Source organism: Chrysemys picta, chromosome 11 (genome assembly GCF_011386835.1).
Source record: "Chrysemys picta bellii isolate R12L10 chromosome 11, ASM1138683v2, whole genome shotgun sequence".
Lineage (NCBI taxonomy): Eukaryota > Metazoa > Chordata > Testudines > Emydidae > Chrysemys > Chrysemys picta.
Window position 1 is genome coordinate 33814873 of NC_088801.1, and position 23191 is coordinate 33838063.

Below are 23191 nucleotides of genomic sequence, written 5' to 3' on the forward strand. Positions count from 1 at the left end.
ACTGCACCCCAGGAGGCAGGGATAAGGGATCCCTAGGAGGCTGTGGGGAAGTTTTGGGGCTGGCTCCCCCTCACTGCCATCACAGTGCACGCTGCCCGGGCATCTCTGCACATGCAGCCCCAGGGATGGCCAGGGGAGAGGAGGTGATCCAGAGAACAGAGAGGGGACCAGGCAACTGCCCTGGGTGTTGGGGGTCAACCCTCCACCAGCCATGCTGACCTGAGAGCTCTGCTGCTCCCTCTCCCTACAGGGCAGCTGCTTAGTCCCCACTCTGCACTTGCAGGGGCACCCAGGCAGCGTGCACCAAAATCTGGCTGTGCTCTTGTGACCAGGAAGCAGCAATCTTTGCAAAAAGCTTCTTTTGTTCAGTTTCCATTGAAAACCTTGCAGGCTCTCTGATAGTGTGCTTTCAGACTGGTGATCAGCAGACAATGGGTTACTGCAGATCTGAGCTGCTGTCCTTTGCAAACAGAGGTGTGGCTTCCATTTGCAATAGACTGCACCATAGATTGTCAGCATTGAGAGATCTAAAGGAAGTTGCCCCAAGGAACTCCGGGATATGTTGGGAAGACTTCTGGGACCTGAGTCAAGCTGGGGACGCGTGCACACAGGAAAGCAATAGGGCTCAGATCCTAAGTCCCACCTTAACTTGCGCTTGGATGGACCCTGCAGGCCTTAGGTTAACACAATTGGTGTCCTGTGGCACCTTTGAGACTAACAGAAATATTGGGAGCATAAGCTTTCGTGGGTAAGAACCAAGACTTGCATCTGAAGAAGTGAGGTTCTTACCCACGAAAGCTTATGCTCCCAATACTTCTGTTAGTCTCAAAGGTGCCACAGGACCCTCTGTTGCTTTTTACAGATTCAGACTAACATGGCTACCCCTCTGATACTTGACAATTGGTGTGTGGATACAAGGGAGATTAGACTTGAACCCAGACTCAAACCTGAGCTAACATTGCTGTGTAGACATACCCAGAGTCATTTTCACACTCACTTTCTCTCTGTTCCAATGACTATTTAAATATTTATCTACAATGGAACTGCTTCAAGAGGAGAGACTAGGAGATCCTCCTGAATATCCCATATCTTAGGGCATGCGTACACTAAAAACGTAAGGTGACCTATATTGGATCACAGCTATCACAGTAATTATAGTGGTGGTTCATGTCTGCCTTCGGTCAGTGGTGTGCAGCCCTGCTCTCAGCTCTCCTCACTTCTCCCTGCTGGGAGCCTGGGTGCTCCACAGGCACCCAGCTCCCTGCTGGCTTCCCCCCAATGTTCCCTGCTCCTCACTGGGAGCCTGGTGCCTCCATTCTCAGCTCCAGGCTTGCCACTGGGTGTGGGGCAGCCGCCTGGAATCTCACCTCCCCACTTCCCACAAGGAGCAGGGCAGCTGCACGGGCTGTCACCTCCCTGCTCTCCACTGGCAGCAGGGCAGCCACATGGAATCTCTCCCAGTGGGGAGCAGGGAGCCGGGAACCTCGGTGCAGTCAGGATCCCAGCGGAGAGCCCAGGCAAGGGGCAGCAGCCCAGGTGGGAGGACTTTCTTGTCAATTTCATGGCTCCAGGCTGACAGCCAACAGCTGATGTAAGTAATGCAGTGTCTACATGGACGTTGCCTCACCCTGATTGTACTGACATAAGCCGCTTGTGGAGGTGGAGTTATTATGTCGGTGTAGTAAGGCACTTACATTGGTGGGAGCAAGGCTGTAGTGTGTACACTGACATAGTTAGGTGGACATAAGGCATAGTGTAGCGTAGACCAGGTCTTAGTGGTTAGCGTACTCTCTTGAAAGGTGGGAGATGTGTGTTAAAATCCTTTTTCCCCATCAGATAGAGGAGGGAACTGACCCTGGATCTCCCACATCCTGGATGAATGCTCTAACCACTGGACTGAAAGTTACAAGGGCGGTGTCTCCTTCTCTGGTGGGATTTCATATGGGTTGTTTTAGGCATGTTCAGAACCCAGATTGGGCCTTTCAGGTGTGATATGTGTGGGAACCCCTATCTCTGCCTGGTTGGAGAATCCCACTGCAGCTTAGGTAGGCTACGAGATGCCTAGAGTGAGGCGTTATGCATGTCACTAACAGCATAAATTTAGGAGCCTAGGGGACTTTTACAGTTAAAATTTAGGTACCAAGGGATTTCAGGTGCCTAGAAGGTTAAGTTAGGGGTTTTGAAGATCTCAGTGGCACCTAAATGTTGGACTTAGATGCCTAAAGTCCTTAAGTATCTTTTGTGGATCTGAGCCCTGTGTTTTGATTTGAAGTGAGGAGCTCAGTTCTTATATCCCCAACAATTTTCACTGAAGCAGTAAATCATCTAATTTCTTCAAAGCAAACTGCAATGCAGTTCATGGGCTTGATCCAGATCCCACTGAAGTGAGTAGAAAGACACCCATTCTGTGTTTCTTCCTATATTAAAACTGAGAAATGGGTGATTCTCTGTGGGAGGTGATACAGTATTATCACCAGTACAAATTGCATTCAAGATCTACAACATAGATTAGATCACCGATTATGCACTCAAGTAAATCAAAGACTATGCAGCTCAGGACAGTTACAGTGAGAGGAGGCTGTTCATTCCCTTAAGATACAGATTGATTGGTGACAATTACATTTAAGGCACTAGATACTCCCTACTAATGCAGCAGGGGGCTGGGAAATCTCCTGATTGGAAAGGCTGGATCCGGGGGAAAGGCATTGGCAAATTAAGGATGAACATGTAGATTCAGTTCCTATGCTTTAAAGTAGCTGGGCTCTCTGATTGCTGCATTTCCACCGTATGTTGTGATCTCATCAGACAATACTGCAGCACTTCCGATCCCTTTTAGGATTCATCCATCACAAAGAGGATGGACTAGAAGGAAGGTACCTTACAGGAAACACGGCTATTCAGAGGAGGCTTTGAAACATCATTTCTGTGGATCTGTGATTACCAGGTTTATGAGGGTTGAACCAAGTGTTGTTTTTACACCAGAAGGAAGGACCATTATTTTTTTACCTTATTCTATGCCGAAAAATCCTCATTTTTCTTAAATCCATTAAAAACAATGTGCTCGATTCTTCACTACATTGCACCTCATGTAGTCATAGAGTATAAGGACAGAAGGGAGCACTAGATCATCCAGTCTGACCTTCTGTACAGCACAGGCCACCATCACTACCCAGCACCTGCACACTAACCTAACAACCAAAATGAGGCCGAAGTATTACAACCTATAGTAGTAGCCACTGGGGCAGTCATTTATCCCTGTGCAAAGTGACTGCATCATTGAGATTTGGTTGCAGTTTTGCACAGGTGTGAATGATTACACAAGGTACACAGTGGTGGAAAATCAAGCCCATTGATTTTCACTGGTTTTATCATCACTGCAGGGTTCCCTCTCCCATACGCAGATGTTTTTCCACATGCTCATCATACAAATTACATTTTTAAATGATCATATTACATGCACTTATACTATCTATACAATTAGGCCAATGCATAGTAATTATGAAACTCAGTTATGTAACTACACAGTTTAAAAGATGAAATTATATTGCATTGTTACTTACTAAAAATTACTATGCAATAAAAACAAAACTTTCTGTATGAGCGATACTAATTGAACATTAAGATCAGGATAGCAACTGATGAAACTAAGAAAATTCACAGTTTAAGGGGAAATAAATAAACAACATGTTCAATACAGTAACCAGATAAATGCCATACCACAAGCATTATTAGTGTGACATGTGTAATTGGAAGACATATCATAAGGTATGTTCCCCCTTAATTTAGAATTTCCTAGCTTTTGTCAGTGTGTGTTCCAAAACTAAAAGCCTTGAAATGTAGTTTGTGTGTGAGAGTTATTGTATAGTGTTGTAAACAACGCAATGTGTCAGCTGAATCAGAGTGCTGAAAATATACAGCTCAATAATTTGGTTTATTTTTAGTTCTTATATTGCCCCTGTCTGTCCTAGATGCTGCTAACCAGTCTTTTTTTAGCCTACAAACCTGAAGGTTAATTTGAAGTCATGATCAGCTAATAGTTATTTTTATATCAACAGCTGTGACTGGCCTTGGGGGCTATTGTTACTTATTTCTTGATCTTCTGGGACTGACAGAACAGAGTCTGGCCAAGATTATAAAAGCATGTAGTGAATATATAGGATCTACCAGTGCATGTCAGGGAATGTCTGAACTTTGAGAGCTTGCTTTTCAAACTGTGGGTGTTCAGTGTTTCTGGAAATCAGACCCAAGTGTCCAATTGTCCAGGAAAACAGAATACATATTTCCTCATCTCCTTCACTGAAGGGTAATGGTGAAATTGTTTGGAAAAGTGTTATTTAAAAGTTATAAACCCAGAAGATTTTTGCCTTATTGCAAGGTGACTATTGTGATGAAACATCATACACTTTAAATTCCTACGGGCCCCAATTCAGCAAGGTACTTAAGCACCTGCCTTACTTGAACACGTGGGTAGTTCCATTGATTTGAGTGGGATTGGCAATCTCTGAATTTTGCTGATTTGGTGCCATATGCTCTATTTACGAAAAAAGAAACATGACTAAAGGGGTGCCGGCTTGTATGTTCATTATTTGGTTAGTTTGGTTTGTTACCAAGCCTAGGCTGTGGATATTCAGAAATTACCTCTCCCTTTTTTTTTCCAATGGACGATAGATACAGGTTACTACAGTCTCCATACAGCTCTGACTCTGTTCACAGTAGAATTAACAGCTTGCTTTTGGCTTCAGAGTCAAACATTAGTGTGAATTGGATGCCTATGAGGAGTTTACAGTAAAACAAGATAGGGAAAAGATTAAGTTGTTTACTGTTGTACCTCTGTGGGCTGTAATTTTAGGACTAGAAGCCCTTTTTTGTATTCATTAAAAACGTTAAAGGACAGATGTCAGATTTTTGCATTGCTGCTTTCTTTAATAAAATCAACTTTTTGTGCCTATGGGAAGACTTGTCTCGTTCTGGTAATCAGTGTCAAGACCCCATCTGAACTTGTCAGTGCAAAAAATGTGTAGAAATGGGACTGTTCTCCTGAACAGCTCATCAGAAACAATTTAAAAAAAAACGTTGAGTCTGTCCTAAAGAAGATAGTCTCCTTTAGCACCCCTGGAAATTATAATTCAGAAGATAAGAAACTGCTGTAAGGGAAAGTATTACCAAAACTCTAATTTGAGTGATAGATGTCTACAATGGAACATGACAGCTCCAATTTTTTAAGGAAGGGCAATCTGACAAAATTGCTGAGATGTCTATTTGTCCCAGGAAGATTCAGATTGCTATACAGTGAGGGGCATCCAGAGGAAAATATGGTCAGAACATATATAGCTCCAAATGTGCCTTATGCATGGAGTCTATTCTTGGCAGCTGAACATGCCAGATAAGATCACAATGTGGGAGTCCAATGAGATTGCTTATTTAGGTCCGGATTCTGGCCCTCTTCCTCATGTTGAACAGCATTCCACTCTGACCCAGATTGTGATACCATTACTCATCTTTGGCAGTACCTTACTCAGTAGATATTCCTGTTAAGTTCAATGGAATGTCGCATGAAGGGAGGTGCTTCACAATGGGAGTTAGCGTGTCACAACCTGCCCCACTCTGAATAGCTCCATTTATTCTGATGGGGCGAGTCAAGAAGTAAGATGCTACTCAACCTGAGCCCTTATTGCCTTCCTTTAAAATTCAAGAAACATTGGAAAATACATAAGAAGAAACAATTCTGCACTGGCTTGGCAACAGTCTAGGTGATGTCATTGTTTTTTTCCATAGTTCTGTGAGGTAAGACACCCTTTGCAGTGACATAATGGTAATCTGAGGAGGGTGAGATCTCCTTTCACCTTTCCATTTTAGGATACAAAAGAGTAAAAATGAATGGAGAAGCAGCATTACCAGTGAGGAAATGAACTGATTCGCTCATACATTGTCTGGTTTTCTCTGCTCAAGACATACTCTCCAATGTATCATCTACAGAAAGCCTCCAGAATACGTTATAACAACACTGTTTGTATATATAAAATAAGAACATTCTACTATTATGTCTTTATTGATTTAAGTTCTCTTTTTTCCTTCTTTTTGCTTCTTTAATTTAATGTGTTGTTTCCCTTTCAGTGTTTTTAACAGCCTTGGATTTTCCTCATACTTTTTTATGTTTTAATTCATTAACAAAATCTCCCTTCTTTATTTTTCTCCAAGCAAGTCCCTTTTCCCCATCTTAATTGCAAATCCCATCTCCCCCATGCTCACTGTTCACTGGAGGGGAGATAAGGAATCCGAGCTGGAGGTATTTATTAAAGAAGGAGTACTGTCTCTACAGCATAAATCTCCACCATTCCTTTAAACTATGCAGAAGCCCCTTTGTGGAAGCTCCAGAAGGGGCCAGGCCCACATATTGAGAGGTAGAGAGTGGAACCATGAATGGTGGGACAACAGTTGTATGTGGCATGCTCTTGCTACCCTAAAAACTATCAAGTCAAAGTAGAGTATGTCACCAAGGCTCAGATCCTCAAAGCTATTTAGGCTCCCATCCTCTATTGAGTTGAATCATAAGCAAACTAGGGAAATGTGGTCTAGATGAAATCACTATAAGGTGGGCGCATAACTGTTTGAAAGATGATACTCAAAAATTAATTGGTTCTTCAAACTGGGATGGTGTATCTAAGTGGGGTCCCGCTGAAGTCAGGGGTCCGCTGAAGTGGGGTCCCGCTGAAGTCAGTCCTAGGTCCAGTACTAGTCAATATTTTCATTAATGACTTGCATAATGGATGTAGAATATGCTTATAAATTTGCAGATGACACCAAGCTGGGAGGGTTTGCAAGCACTTTGGAGTACAGGATTAGAATTCAAAACACCCTTGACAACTTAGAGAATTGATCTGAAATCAACAAGATGGAATTCAATAAAGACATATGTGAAGTACTACACTTAAAAAGGAAACATCAAATGCAAAACTACACAATGGGGAATAACTGGCTACATGGTAGACTCGGATATGGTAGTTACAGTGGATCACAAGTTGAATATGAGCCAACAATGTGATGCAGTTACAAAAATGGCTACAATCATTCCAAAGTGTATTAACAGGAGTGTCATATAAAATACGGGAGGTAATTGTCTCAACTCAGCACCGATGAGGCCTCAGGTCGAGTAATGTGTCAAATTCTGGGTGCCACTTTTAGGAAAGAGGTGGACAAATTGTATAGAGTCCAAAAGAGAGCAACAAAAAATATATATGGTTTAGAAAACCTGACTGATGAGGAAAGGTTGAAAAAATTGGGCATGTTTAGTCCTGAGACAAGAAGACCGATGGTGGACCTGATAACTGTCTTCAAATATGTTAAAGGCTACTATAAAGAGGACTGTAATCGATTGTTCTCCATGTCTACTGAAGGTCGGACAAGAAGTAATGGGCTTAATCTGTAGCAAGGAAGATTTAGATTAGTTAATGGGAAAAACTTTCTAACTATAAGGTAGTTACGTTCTGGACTAGGCTTCCAAGGGAAGTTGTGGAATCCTCATCATTGGAGGTTTTTAAGAAGAGGTTGTACAGACACCTTTCTTGGATGGTCTAGGTTTACTTGGTCCTACCTCAGCAGAGGGGGCTGGACTTGATGATTTCTCAAAGTCTCTTTCAGCCCTACATTTCTATGAGTCTATGATGCTACAATCTCTGCCCAAGTCTACAGTTACTTGTATGGGTTCTCTCTCTGGTTCGTAGGACCCATGGTTTGGGAGCAAATTTCTAAGACAAACTGTGGTCTGGGGGATTTCCTGGCAGCACAGCTTCTGCAGGAACCATGTTACTAGAAGCCACAAGGAGCCAGGGGAGTAGTGAAGGCAATTGAAACTGTAGAAGCTACTTGGATTTAGGGGGCTGTACTGTGGATTTAAGGACCTCTACTCTCTCTGACTTTTCCACAGTGAATGCAAGACCCATGTTCCCTCTCAGTAGAGGACTGAGAAGGAAACTCTTATAACTGAAAGCCTTTTCCAGAATATCTGCACTGATGTCCCATTTTCTTCCATGTACATTTCAAGGTTCACATGCTCACTTTCAAAAAAAACCTTTGCGATTCAATCACTATTGACATCTCTGCCATTATCTCTCCCTTCAACACCTATTGTCCTTCCAAGATTCTCTCCCGAAACCTCCTTTTGTCTTTTTTTGCCACTCCCCATATTATAGCACTAAGAACATGCTAGTACCTCTAGATCCTAGGCTTTTCTCCAACAAATTCCAAAGTGCACCGGTTCTATGAAATAGTATAACTACAATGATCATTCACCACTTAATACTTGTTCACTGTCTTATACTTGTTCATATCGTCAGACTGTCTGTAAACACTTCAGGGCAAGAATTATGTTCTGGGTTCCATATTTTATCAGTTGGAAGATACTGTTTGTACTTATTTTCCTCCTCTCCCCAATTTTGCTTTTCACTTAAATTAGTATTTCTTTTCCGTTGTAATCACTGCTATAATTTCAGGGATTCTTCCTCCCCCACCTTTTCCTCAGCCAAACGTCTACTTGCTCTTATTAGCTTGCTAACCTTATTTTTCCTTTACTTCCCCTCTGGCCTTTTAAAATGATAATATTTCCCATCATCACTTCCATTAATTTCCTTTCTCTCTGTCTCACCTTCTTTGTACCATTCCCCTTCTCTTTTTCATTCCTTGAATGTCCTATCCAGCTTTAGAATGTGATAGAAGTGATGCAAATATTTTCCTTCCCTCCCCTAGATACTTTCTGAAAAAGGAACCCATTCTGCCTTCTTTCTTATTCTGCCGCTACTAGATCCACTATTAGTGATGCATCACATAGATCCCAAATTCCACAGAATGAGACTCTCATGCTTTCTGACAACTCAATGCAGTGCATGAGCTGATAACCCTCTATGGCATTGGGTTATAGAGACAGCCGCCATCCTGGTGGAGATGCCAGACCACAGCAGTGGGAAGTGGCTTTTTTTTTCAATAAAGCCGAGGAATGGAAAACAAGGGAAGAGAGATGTGGCTCTGGTGGATGGAAGAAAGAAGTTGAATGGTCAGGGTATGTTGTGTGTGGGGAATGAAGGAGAGGAATTGTTTGATGCATTCCAGTCCAGAACAAAATATTGGAGCACTGCTTCAGCCTGACCATGACACTGACCTATCATTATCCCCTGTATCATTACTCTCGTATCCTGTTGGTTAATCTCTGCATTGGGTTTTCAAACCTGCTATAGAAACTTCTTTGCTGTGTTAGAAAGCTAGAAACATGGTGAGCTTCCTAGAGTACAAATGGCCTCGGGCCAGATTTCAAAAGTATTTAGGCATCTATAGATGCAGATAGGGACCCAGTGGGATTTCAAAAGCACCTATGTGTCTAACTCCCATTGGAGTTTTTTTTTTTTTTGAAAATCCCAAATTCACTTTTGAAATTTTTACCTCTAGTCAAATTCACCAAAAAAATGACATTTGTCAGTTTTTTTCCCCATGAGTAGCTGTGTTGTTGATGCACAGGAAATAAAATTTAACTTATTCCTGGATAAACTAAATTTGTCTGCAAAAGGCAGACAGATCTAGTTTATTGGCAGGGTTCGCTGCTGGTTTAAATAGGCGTACTATTATTGACTGTAATGGAACTACATCTATTTACACCAGATGAGGATTTGGCCCTGTACCTACTTATGTAGTTTAGGAATAAAGGAAAAGGCTGGGAAGTGATGGTAATAAGGCAGGAAGGAATATCTTTCTGCTACTAGATTTTTCTCTCATTACAGTAAATGGTATATTTCCGATGTGGTTCTGTATTAGTCTTTTAGAAAGACACAAAGTTAATAGAGACATAAGATTATGTCAAATTAAATTGGAAGTGTTCCATGAAGCATTTTTCAGAGCATTTCAAATTTAATTTTAAATTTAGGGAGAATTAATGTTCTCAGCAGGTCAAGCCGATCTGAGACATTTCTGTTGGAGCTTTCATAATGTCTAAATTATTTGGGGAATAAATGTAGATTTAAAAAAAATCTGCCCATAACATAGACTCATTAGCAGATAGAAATTGTGCATTTTGGCACTAATTTAGCCCATCAGAGTTTAGAAAAAGACAATTGAGCTTGACTTATGCTTGCATAACTTATAAAACCTAGGCTTTTTAATGAAACTTGACTTTTTGCTATATTAGATGTAAAAAGATTTCTCTGTAAAACTAACTTGAATAATTTAAAATATATGAAAATGGATCCAGAAGAGATAAAATCCTTCACGACTGACCAATGAAGAAAGTGCAATGGTTGAAGGCACAAGTTAACTATCTAAAGGGAACTATGGGAAAGATAAGAATCCAATTACATTTTAGGCACCAACTGATTTTAAGATAGAACTAATACAACTTGTATCTCTATTTCTCCAGTAGGACGGACAGTGTGTTATTTCATATTTCTGTCAAGGGGCAGAGGAGTATGGAAACTGTCTGGCATGGCAGCAGTATAAAGAGGCAGTAAGAATAAATCAGATCTATGGAAAGTAGAAGGCTAAATTACATTACATGCTCCTTATGCCATTAATATTTCCATGCAGGCTTATAAACAGTTCTTCTCATCTTCAGCTATCTGCTATTGGCCAAGTAGCACATTGTGGACTTAGCCTGGCTGGTCTCTAGGCACTGGGGCAATACAAATAATAATAGTAGCTGTTATTATTGATGTCAATAGAAAGACTTCCATTGCCTTCCATAGCCATTGGGCCAGGCCTTATATAATTTCCCTAAATTTAGTAGGGTCAGATTTTCAAAGGTATTTGGGTGCCTAAAGATGCAGGTCTAGGTGCATTTGAAAATCCCACCAGGCACCTATCTACATCGTAGATACCTAAATGCCTTTGAAAATCTGGCCCTTAGACATTAGTCTTGCCTATTAGGCAGTGGAGTAAGTGCAGAGCTCTCAACAGGAACTCGATGACACATTGTGCATGTAGGGAGCTCAATGCCACTGGCACTCCATCAATAGGCATCAGGCGCATGGACATTGCTGCACCCCTTAAGCGAATGTGTTGGGAGAACCCTTCCAGCTAGCCAGCTTTCCTGGCACGCAGAGAGCATTCCTTGTACTCACAAGGAAGCAAGGACTACAGCTCTGGTAAGGCATTGCATGAGGACCAGAAGGAGGGAGGCTTACTTAGGATTATCTCTAAAAGGTTCTTGAGATTGATTAACTGGGCTAAAGTCACAACTGATTTCTATTTCATGTTGCCTCTTTGACTGCTGTTGAACGTACCAAGTATATTCAGGTCAAACATGCCTGCTGAATATATGAGGTATGCCCTATTTCATTGATCTCACAGCAGGTGCTATGGACTTCTCACAATGAAGTGGTTACTTTTAATACATATTAAAAGGAAGGGAAAGAATTTTCTTTGAAGCTAAAACCAGCTGTTATCTCTACTGTAAACTGATATGAAGTGTCTGGTCATGTTTTCACTTGGACTGAGTGGTTTTGTGAAGAAATGATGTGTGACCTATAAATTGTGTTAATACTTACTGATTAACTGGAAATTTGATTGGAATCCAGATAAACTGGAAAGCCTTCACATAACATTGAATGGCATTCTGTCAGGGCAAATGTGCAATAGAATTTGAAGAAAACTTTTCTTCATGGATTGTTATGCGTTGCATAAGGGAAAATGAAGATTTCCTGGACAGACGTCAGGAGATGCTTCTACGGCCACAATGTTCTGAAGATTCAGAGCAGGCACAGCAGGGACAGAAGGATTGTGAGGAGGTTTGGCAGCATGTGACCTCCAGAAGAAGAAAGAGGAGCGTCCATGCACCAGCAATGGAGATACAGGTAAGCAATCGTTTCCATGTTCTCTCTACAGGTGCTAATGCGGAGAGTGGACTAGATGGCCCATCTGAGGGAAGGGAGCAGAAGGAGACTCCACCGAATGGAAGGCAAAAGATGCACTGTCCTAGGGATGCGGGTTCCACGACCACCACTCCCAAAAGGAGGAGGAGGGTGGTGGTGGTCGGGGACTCCCTCCTCAGGGGGACTGAGTCATCTATCTGCCGCCCTGACCGGGAAAACCGAGAGGTCTGCTGCTTGCCAGGAGCTAGGATACACGATGTGACGGAGAGACTGCCGAGACTCATCAAGCCCTCGGATCGCTACCCCTTCCTGCTTCTCCACGTGGGCACCAATGATACTGCCAAGAATGACCTTGAACGGATCACTGCAGACTACGTGGCTCTGGGAAGAAGGATAAAGGAGTTTGAGGCGCAAGTGGTGTTCTCGTCCATCCTCCCTGTGCAAGGAAAAGGCCGGGGTAGAGACCGTCGAATCGTGGAAGTCAACGAATGGCTACGCAGGTGGTGTCGGAGAGAAGGCTTTGGATTCTTCGACCATGGGATGGTGTTCCAAGAAGAAGGAGTGCTAGGCAGAGACGGGCTCCACCTAACGAAGAGAGGGAAGAGCATCTTCGCCAGCAGGCTGGCTAACCTAGTGAGGAGGGCTTTAAACTAGGTTCACCGGGGGAAGGAGACCAAAGCCCTGAGGTAAGTGGGGAAATGGGATCCTGGGAGGAAGCACAAGCAGGAGAGCGCAAGAGGAGAAGACTCCTGTCTCATGCTGAGAAAGAGGGACGATCATTGAGTTATCTTAAGTGCCTATACACAAATGCAAGAAGCCTGGGAAACAAGCAGGGAGAACTGGAAGTCCTGGCACAGTCAGGGAACTATGATGTGATTGGAATAACAGAGACTTGGTGGGATAACTCACATGACTGGAGTACTGTCATGGATGGATATAAACTGTTCAGGAAGGACAGGCAGGGCAGAAAAGGTGGGGGAGTTGCATTGTATGTAAGAGAGGAGTATGACTGCTCAGAGCTCCGGTATGATACTGCAGAAAAACCTGAGTGTCTCTGGATAAAGTTGAGAAGTGGGAGCAACAAGGGTGATGTCGTGGTTGGAGTCTGCTATAGACCACCAGACCAGGGGGATGAGGTGGACGAGGCTTTCTTCTGGCAACTAGCAGAAGTTGCTAGATCGCAGGCCCTGGTTCTCATGGGAGACTTTAATCACCCTGATATCTGCTGGGAGAGCAATACAGCGGTGCACAGGCAATCCAGGAAATTTTTGGAAAGCGTAGGGGACAATTTCCTGGTGCAAGTGCTGGAGGAACCAACTAGGGGCAAAGCTTTTCTTGACCTGCTGCTCACAAACAGGGAAGAACTAGTAGGGGAAGCAAAAGTGGATGGGAACCTGGGAGGCAGTGACCATGAGATGGTCGAGTTCAGGATCCTGACACAAGGAAGAAAGGAGAGCAGCAGAATATGGACCCTGGACTTCAGAAAAGCAGACTTTGACTCCCTCAGGGAACAGATGGGCAGGATCCCCTGGGAGAATAACATGAAGGGCAAAGGGGTCCAGGAGAGCTGGCTGTATTTTAAAGAATCCTTATTGAGGTTGCAGGAACAAACCATCCCGATGTGTAGAAAGAATAGTAAATATGGCAGGCGACCAGCTTGGCTAAACAGTGAAATCCTTGCTGATCTTAAACGCAAAAAAGAGGCTTATAAGAAGTGGAAGATTGGACAAATGACCAGGGAGGAGTATAAAAATATTGCTCAGGCGTGCAGGAGTGAAATCAGGAAGGCCAAATCACACTTGGAGTTGCAGTTAGCAAGAGATGTTAAGAGTAACAAGAAGGGTTTCTTCAGGTATGTTAGCAACAAGAAGAAAATCAAGGAAAGTGTGGGCCCCTTACTGAATGAGGGAGGCAACCTAGTGACCGAGGATGTGGAAAAAGCTAATGTACTCAATGATTTTTTTGCCTCTGTCTTCACGCACAAAGTCAGCTCCCAGATTGCTGCACTGGGCAGTACAGCATGGGGAGAAGGTGACCAGCCCTCTGTGGAGAAAGAAGTGGTTCGGGACTATTTAGAAAAACTGGACGTGCACAAGTCCATGGGGCCGGATGCGCTGCATCCGAGGGTGCTAAAGGAGTTGGCGGGTGAGATTGCAGAGCCATTAGCCATTATTTTTGAAAACTCATGGCGATCGGGGGAGGTCCCAGATGACTGGAAAAAGGCTAATGTAGTGCCCATCTTTAAAAAAGGGAAGAAGGAGGATCCGGGGAACTACAGGCCAGTCAGCCTCACCTCAATCCCTGGAAAAATTATGGAGCAGGTCCTCAAGGAATCAATTATGAAACATTTAGAGGAAAGGAAAGTGATCAGGAACAGTCAGCATGGATTCACGAAGGGGAAGTCGTGCCTGACTAACCTAATTGCCTTCTATGATGAGATAACTGGCTCTGTGGATGAGGGGAAAGCAGTGGATGTGTTATTTCTTGACTTTAGCAAAGCTTTTGATACTGTCTCCCACAGTATTCTTGCCACCAAGTTAAAGAAGTATGGGCTGGATGAATGGACTGTAAGGTGGATAGAAAGCTGGCTAGATCGTCGGGCTCAACGGGTAGTGATCAATGGCTCCATGTCTAGTTGGCAGCCGGTTTCAAGTGGAGTGCCCCAAGGGTCGGTCCTGGGGCCGGTTTTGTTTAATATCTTTATTAATGATCTGGAGGATGGTGTGGACTGCACTCTCAGCAAGTTTGCAGATGACACTAAACTTGGAGGCGTGGTAGATACACTAGAGGGTAGGGATCGGATACAGAGGGACCTAGACAAATTAGAGGATTGGGCAGAAAAAAACCTGATGAGGTTCAACAAGGACAAGTGCAGAGTCCTGCACTTAGGACGGAAGAATCCCATGCACTGCTACAGACTAGGGACCGAATGGCTAGGTAGCAGTTCTGCTGAAAAGGACCTAGGGGTCACAGTGGACGAGAAGCTGGATATGAGTCAACAGTGTGCTCTTGTTGCCAAGAAGGCTAACGGCATTTTGGGCTGTATAAGTAGGGGCATTGCCAGCAGATCGAGGAACGTGATCGTTCCCCTTTATTCGACATTGGTGAGGCCTCATCTGGAATACTGTGTCCAGTTTTGGGCCCCACACTACAAGAAGGATGTGGAAAAATTGGAAAGAGTCCAGCGGAGGGCAACAAAAATGATTAGGGGTCTGGAGCATATGACTTATGAGGAGAGGCTGAGAGAACTGGGATTGTTTAGTCTCCAGAAGAGAAGAATGAGGGGGGATTTGATAGCAGCCTTCAACTACCTGAAGGGGGGTTCCAAAGAGGATGGAGCTCGGCTGTTCTCAGTGGTGGCAGATGACAGAACAAGGAGCAATGGTCTCAAGTTGCGGTGGGGGAAGTCCAGGTTGGATATCAGGAAAAACTATTTCACTAGGAGGGTGGTGAAACACTGGAATGCGTTACCTAGGGAGGTGGTGGAGTCTCCTTCCTTGGAGGTTTTTAAGGCCCGGCTTGACAAAGCCCTGGCTGGGATGATTTAGCTGGGAATTGGTCCTGCTTGAGCAGGGGGTTGGACTAGATGACCTCTTGAGGTCCCTTCCAACTCTGATATTCTATGATTCTATGTTATGCCATAGATTGTACAATATGTTGTGGTGGCGTGATAGCTCTTTAAAATCCTCCTGGTTTTACTTAGGACACAGTATATAAACAGCGGGGTCTAAGTATCTGCAGATTTCACTTGTCCTTCTCAGTGTTTACTACAGAAAATGCCTTGAAAGCTGCAAACATGAGGGTTATCAAACTGAAAAATCCTACTTAACTTTCTAAGACAACTGGCAAATTTTAAGGGCCACTACTGTATGAAATGTCAGGCTAGGTTAGAATTAAGAAGACCATTTTATGCCTGTGCAGAACAGGTAGAGATTCTGTATGAGACAGGATTATTTCTAATAGCATAGAGCTCCAAAGGCACTGAGAGATACATTACAGACACAAAAGGGGGCTGTGCTGCCTTCAAAGATGACGTGACTATGGCAGCCTGGGCACATGGATTCACAAGCCATTCTCACGTTAGACTCCACTAGTGGCCCTCCTATGGAGCCTCTGAGAGAATTTAAATTGCCATCCTCTGATGGAACTGTCCATTCCCCCAGAGAATGGTGTTGTAACAGCATCCCTGCTCACTGGGGCAGAATCTTCTTAGGCCTGGTCTACACTAACCCCCCAATTCGAACTAAGGTACACAACTTCAGCTACGTGAATAACGTAGCTGAAGTTCGAAGTACCTTAGTTCGAACTTACCTCGGTCCAGACGCGGCAGGTAGGCTCCCCCATAGACTTCGCGGTACTCCTCTCGCCGAGCTGGAGTACTGCAGTCGACGGCGAGCACTTCCGGGTTCGACTTATCTCGTCCAGACAAGACGCGATAAGTCGAACCCAGAAGTTCGATTTGCTTGCCGCCGAACTACCGGGTAGTGTAGACCTACCCTTAGGTGCAGCAACTCCCATTGGCAAAGATCAGTGCAACTTCTACCTTTGAACCAGCAGAGGCTGAATCTGATCTCTTTTGGTAGACTATAAACATTAAAGCTTGAAATCTAATGGATCATTATGTTTTGTGAGAATTTTTCCTGGTTTTATACTCCACTCATGTTCCTTATGACTGTAACCCTGTATACAGGAGAATAACCTCATTAGGTCACTGGAGATATGACTGTCAGTCTTTTCATGCAAGAGGCTGATTGTTCCTCCAAACAAATACAATAATTTATTATACCCTACAAAATTCAAAAGTGGTCTATTTTCAAAGTGGTGCATGCCAGCTGTATCTGTGTGTCTCCTGTTATGGTCAGACCCCACAAAAATTTTTGATAATACTTCTCTAGAAATCAGTGGAACTCAGTAGGCCTAGAATATAAAAAGGAGGCCAAGAAAAAAATGTTACTTTTCGATGGTTGGAACTCTAGATAATTGAAGTGGATAGGGTATAAAACAAGAATGAATCAGGACTTCTACCCTAAGCTAAAATTGAGCTCAACTCGATTTTTACGTGTTCTCACACTACTGCACTTGCTGTTTTAGTTGGGACTGGAATTATGAGTCACTGAAATGCTAAAAGAAAGGCTGTTCTAGCAGTTTTCCTGTCCATATGATGGCAGCAAGCACAGAGAAACTCACAAGAAAGCAAAGTCTTGTGATATTTACAGATTGAAGCAGCTCTGGTAAGCTTTAAATAAACACCCCAACTTTTGCATGCTGATCCATATTGACCTTTCGGGCTCCTAGAGTTTCATCTATCACTGGTTTCTTAACTCCTGGGGCTCTAGCCTTCAATCCAGCCAGTAACCAGTATAACAGCTGATGTTCTTGTGGCCATTAACTAGCACTGTCCACTAAAAGTAGGCTGATTTCCTAAGTGTGCAATGAAAATTTACTGGTGTTCCCATTATCTGCTTCTGGGGGCTTAAAAAATGAAAACATATTCCATTTATCTATATTCTACTCTGTTCATCAGTCTGGCAAGAGAGCAATGCATCCTATAGTGACAAACTGGATATAGATCATATTGAATAATGGATGAAGACCTTTCCAGCCTCTGTAGTCTCTGTATTTGGACTCTTCAGTGTCTTCCTGTGTGCAATAAATTAAGTTCAGATAACTCCATAACAACCATTTACAGCACAATCTTATACGTCAGATACTTTCACAGAACAGACAATACTTAATCAGAGCCTGTTCTTGCACTATACTTTCCTTAATACACAAAGTGTGAATTTTGTGTATATAGTCTCTCTCTCTCTCCCCCCCTTTACTTTACTGTGTATTTTATACATACACACCCTGACTCACCCACACTATCAGCATGCAGATCAGTTTGTTAGGGACAAATTGTGACCAGCGCCTGTGCTCAGGCACAGGCGTCAGGGACAAAAGAAACTCTCACAGTAACAGTTCCTGTACTTCCTGATTGTAGGGAACACAGGGACTGCTTGTTCCTGATCTCCTACTCCTTCCCCCAGATCATGGGCCAATCCCCACTCTGCACAGAAAGAGCATGTACACCAAAGGATCAATCATATTTATCCTGTTCTGGTGAGATGGTGTCCACTCCAGGCAAAAGCTCTCCAGTCCCACTCCTGAGATTGTGCTCCTCCACATATAAAAGGCTATGGTATAAAAGCCATTAATGTTTATGCTACAATTTTCTAGACTTTCAGTTTAGTGTACACATTGCTGTTAGAGTATGGTTCATCTTACACCAGCCAGATTTGCTTTGTGTACATATTTCAGCAGATTAAAACAAATGTCCTTCAAAATGGGCCAAATTTTCAGAGTGCTCAACTTGGCTTAAATTACACATCACATCCCCAGTGCTGGCAGAAGTTATCACAGGCATACACAGATGCTAACAGAGAGAAGGTGCCAACATATATTTGTATGTATGCATACGGAAACCCTGTTTTGAAAAGCAGTGGACAACAGAGACAATGTCTGCTTTCATCAAAATTGTAAAAATTAAGTCCAAGGGCCTTCATATCTGATTTTGACAGCTGTTTTTGTATGTGTGTGTGAAAAAGTGACCCACAAAGAAAGGTAATATGAAAAAATAAGAAACTGGAACATAAATTAGTGGGCATCATTATGCTACCAATAGCAGTAGCATAATCACATAACATTTACTGCTACATTGTATTTTGCAGTGGCCAACAGTTCAGAATGTTGGTTGAGGAAAAGGAATACATAATGAGAAGCTACACAAAATAAGTCACATATTGATTGAGCAGGCAATGCCAGCAATCACTGATGTAGAGTCACTGTGGACACTGAGCTGCAATAAAGTAAATGCCCAAACACTATAAATAACAGACTACCGTCCCATCATCACTGAATAGTAAAAGTTTTTTACTATTTACACCACTTTGGAGTATAATAGGGCATTTTAGGAGAAGCTTAGCAATATCAACAAAACCACACCTTTTACAGCTGGCATCGATAATAATTGAACTAGAAAGCACAAACCTCAATAATTTAAAATGTTTTGGAAACATCCAAATCATTCAGGATGAACAAGGTTTCAGAATAAACAATGTGAAAAATGAATTTAATAGAATTAAAACATAGACTAGGAATTCAGAGAACAAAAAGTATTGGATTGTAAACCAGATCCTACCTGGGTAACCTTCTCTGTTACATTGTGCGTTCGATCTTTCACCTTGGGTGCAATAATTGTTTTCTCCGAAGAAGGAGGCGATGAAGACTTTTTGTCATTTTTGATATCTGAAAAGTTCAGAGTGAGCTGTGGAATTTTGTTGATGGTGCTATATTTGTTGAGGTTCGAATCCGATGTGGATCCCAATAGACTTGACTTGATATGATTGAAAGGCCCTAAAAATTGGAAAGCATACTTAATATTTGACAAATGGAGAGAACTAAAGACGTTGTCCATGATGTTTAACTGATGAACCACAGAAATATGTACCTAAAATAGTTAATCTAAAATTTGTTTATAATAAAAAAGTCTGTATAAAAAGAGGACTTTTACTGGCCAATAAGGGACAAATTTGCTCTTGAATGTGCATACATAATTCCCTTTGTCCACAGCCTCCAGTACTGTACATGAAGTCTATGGATAAACCATGTCAATGGATGCTGTGTACATATGTCCCTAAAAATTCTGAACCAGTCACACTATAGATTGGAAATATAATGTCCTTACTTTACATATAAAAGTGAAAGAAGGGCACAGGAACTGATTTTGTACAGGAATGGCTGTTCTGCCTGGGTGCTCAAGAGTTTTAGTCTTCAGTCTTGTGACTCACTTAATGGCCAAGTCACAAGGTTATTTTACTATTGCTGGTTAAACACACCTGTGTTGCTTATGTCTGTAAAATCATAAATTATAAAAGCTGAGCATATTTTGGTAAATTGAGTAATATTATTTGAATATTTGCCCTTTCTTCAAATCCTGCTGATTAAATCATTTCAGGTATTTTAGATAACAGTCTGATTTAGATAACTGAGTGCAGATATGGTTTAAAATTATTTGACATCCATCTGCAAAATAATTACAGTGGAGATGGAGAAACGTTAGTAATTTTAAATGCAAAAAGTTGAAGTGATTTTACTAAAAACAAGTATTTATCTACCTCATTAAGGTATTTTATAACCTGTGTCTCTCTTCATTCCCTTGGTTTAATTAATCAGCTATGACATCTAGGTCCCTTAGCATGATGTATCTATTGTGATACCCTGGTACTTAATGCCTGCTGTGTCTTTATTTGCACATAGATTCTAAATCTCTTTTTTTCATTCATGTGACCAGGACTATAATAGAGAGAAAATGGTACCAAACAGTTTTCAATCAGTAATCTCATTCTCATGTTGTTTATTGAAGTCTACTCCATAGAGGACCAATTTACTATTACTGCATTCTCGACAGACTGTGCTTTACTCATGTAATTTGTCTTATGGTCATTTAACCAATGTTATAATCTGATCCGCTTTGGTAGTGCTCCAGTCTCAGATGGCAATGTTCCAGTGTATAGAGATTCTAAATAAAATTAGATTCATAACTGGTTCTAACGAATATTTTTAAATATATACAGTGAGTTAAATTCATCCATGATACAATTCTACTAGAGCAAATAGAAATATACCTGGGATGGATTTGAGCCAATAAACCATATGTAAAACTACTAAAAGAATTTTAGAACTGTTCTTTGAATTGAAGTATTCATTAACATCTGGTCTACATTTTGTTTTTTTAGGCACCCAACAACGGACCAAAACCCAAGATCTTTATTGCATTTTTACTCAGACATTATTTAGACAAAGCTCCTATTGACTTCAGCTGAATAAGGGGTTTAGGATTTGACTCATGTGAATATTATGGAATATTCCTGAAAAACCTCTTATATGGTGCGCTAATTTTCAAGAAGTATTGTTACAGTTATCATTCTCAACAAATTATTGGGAGAAATAGGACTTCTTATCATATTCCATATATATTTCAGAGTCTTGTGTTATTTTAATAAGATTCATGATAGTTGTTCAATAACAATGACAACTCAAATGCTTCATGAAATGGATGTCCATTAAAGGTAGCTCTTTCCAATACTGCACAGAGGCATTTGAATCTATATAGCTGATCATTACTCTACGCTCATCTTATAACATTGGTCTGGGAGCCAAAAAATGTGCTTGGTACAGAGTAATCTTTTTAAAGAGGGGAATGGGACTGGAGGACTGTAAGGAAGTTTAGAGATCAAATTAATTACCCCTCTCTAAGAAATGGCTTTATTTGTTTGACTAGTGATTCACTAGAGATTTGCTGATACAGACTAACACAGCTACCACTCTGAAACTAGAGATTTAGTGATTCCCTTTCTATAGTATTAGTATTACAGCACACAAGACTAAAACCTTGCTTTTTATCCTTTGGCTTCAAAAAAGTTATTCCAAGGTTTAAAATATCTTATTGACAATGAGTTAATAACGTTACTTCATTAAAGGACATTAGTGGGTTAATCCCAAATGTCTGGCTTACAATGACTGAAAATTACTCCCAACTGTGAGCTGCTCTGTATTCATTTCCTAGTAGACAGATGTCTGTACCAGGGAGAGGAAAAAACAAAAGAAAAAAACAAAATACCACCACAACTGACACTAATTGGCCCCTTGTTGACAGTTTCAGCAGAGAGGCCAGGGATTGAATAAACATGGAGAATGAAATATGCCTCCCTTTTCCCCAAAAGAAATCCCTCTAGATCAGATGTGAGGCACGTTGGTGGGGCAGTGTTGCACTGCCACTGCTTGGGCTGTACCTGTTCTGTAGATTAATTGAGGACTTCACTCTCCTGTGATGTCAATCCATAATCTTTCACCAGCAAGAAATTCACTTACAAAACTTGTTTTACAGAAAAAAGACATTGCACTATATTTAAAACTCTGCTGACATACACAAGAAGCAAATGTAGTGACTTCATAGTCCACTGGTGATGAATTGCTTACAGAATTTCGCTCATGCACTGCATGCAGTTTAGTAAGGAGACATTTTACCAGGTACACACACTTTTGCAGCATGCATGAAATCATGAACCAAACAGTTCCCAAATTTAGCTACAACTATTGTAGTTTTCTGTTTTCTCTTGCAGAATTCAGTTTTCTGATGCATTGTGCAAGAAGTGTTTTCCAGAAGCAGAAGAAGGAGCTATGGAATTAAATCCAAATGGCATTTAAACGGCACAGCTCAGCCACCTTTTCCTGTCATTGTTCTGCTGAATAGAAATTATTTCTGAATACTAGTGTACATGATTAAGAGTTACTTCAATGTGAAATTGGCAATGAAGTTCATGCATGCCCATTTGAATACTACAGTAAGCTTGAAACCATACCCCCTGCCATCCAGGAGCGTGAAACTAGTTTTAAGGAGACAAAAGAGGAATAAATGAAGAGACTGCCACATGGGTCCTGATTATTATTTAATGTTCTTCACTTGTAAGATGGTAACTGAAATACAACGAAATGCCTCCTAACTATTGATTGTTCATTAAGGATCCAATTCTACACTCATTTCATAGACAAAATTCCCAGTGGCTTCAATAACGGTTTTGCCTGTATAAGGACTGCAGCGCTGAATTCGATAAATCTCTCTTCCTCTCTTTTTGTTAACAAACATTTAAGAAGAACAAGCATAATTATTATTTAACCATTCCTTCACTTCTTCCAAGGAGTGGTAGCTAATGTAGTGGCTATAGCTGAGGGACTAATTATGTCTCCAACAAACTAAAACAAAGATCATTTCAGTAATGCACCTGGCCCTACAGAGGTCAGCATGAGAATGTTGCATTTGTACATTTCATACAGCAGGCAAGTTAACATGCCAAGGAGTGTGGCAGCTGAAGAACTGGGTGGTACCTTTTATACTCATACGTTACCTTTGACATTGCGACCATTGTCTGGTTTTCAGCATAATAAGAATAAAGAAGAGAAGAGAAAAGAAGAAAACTAAAATCTACATCAGAGAATGCACAATATATTGGTTAAAATATATATTTGACTGGAATTACTAGATTTTTCCATCAATTTGACTGCCAATTAAGATGAAATGATTTTGATAATTGATTATGTTCAACAACTTTTAAAACTCATGTGGTAGATCCTCCGCTGTTGTAAACTATCATAACTCCATAATGGACCTATGACAATTTACAACAGTGAAAAATCTCCACCATATGCCTTACCTCAGTAGCAAAATTCCAATACATTTTCCCCTCAATATGCTGATTTTGAGATTGATCCTCCAACTCTACACTTTGAAGAAAAAAACTATCCTT

General features: G+C 41.6%; 1 protein-coding gene across 8 annotated transcripts in view; it reads right to left on the reverse strand.

Annotated features, from left to right (window-relative positions):
* KCNH7 (potassium voltage-gated channel subfamily H member 7) overlaps positions 1-23191 on the reverse strand; it is a 331840-nt gene that overhangs the window by 82721 nt on the left and 225928 nt on the right. For 5 of the 8 annotated variants that reach the window (XM_065560716.1, XM_065560720.1, XM_008178453.4 and 2 more), the window contains 3 exons: positions 22793-22813; positions 22250-22273; positions 19027-19241 (listed from right to left, as the gene is read on the reverse strand). In XM_065560716.1, the coding sequence (XP_065416788.1) occupies positions 19027-19241; positions 22250-22273; positions 22793-22813 (260 nt within the window). The remainder of the gene's footprint in view (positions 1-19026; positions 19242-22249; positions 22274-22792; positions 22814-23191) is intronic. The other 3 variants (XM_065560719.1, XM_065560717.1, XM_065560718.1) reach the window with 2 other exon arrangements.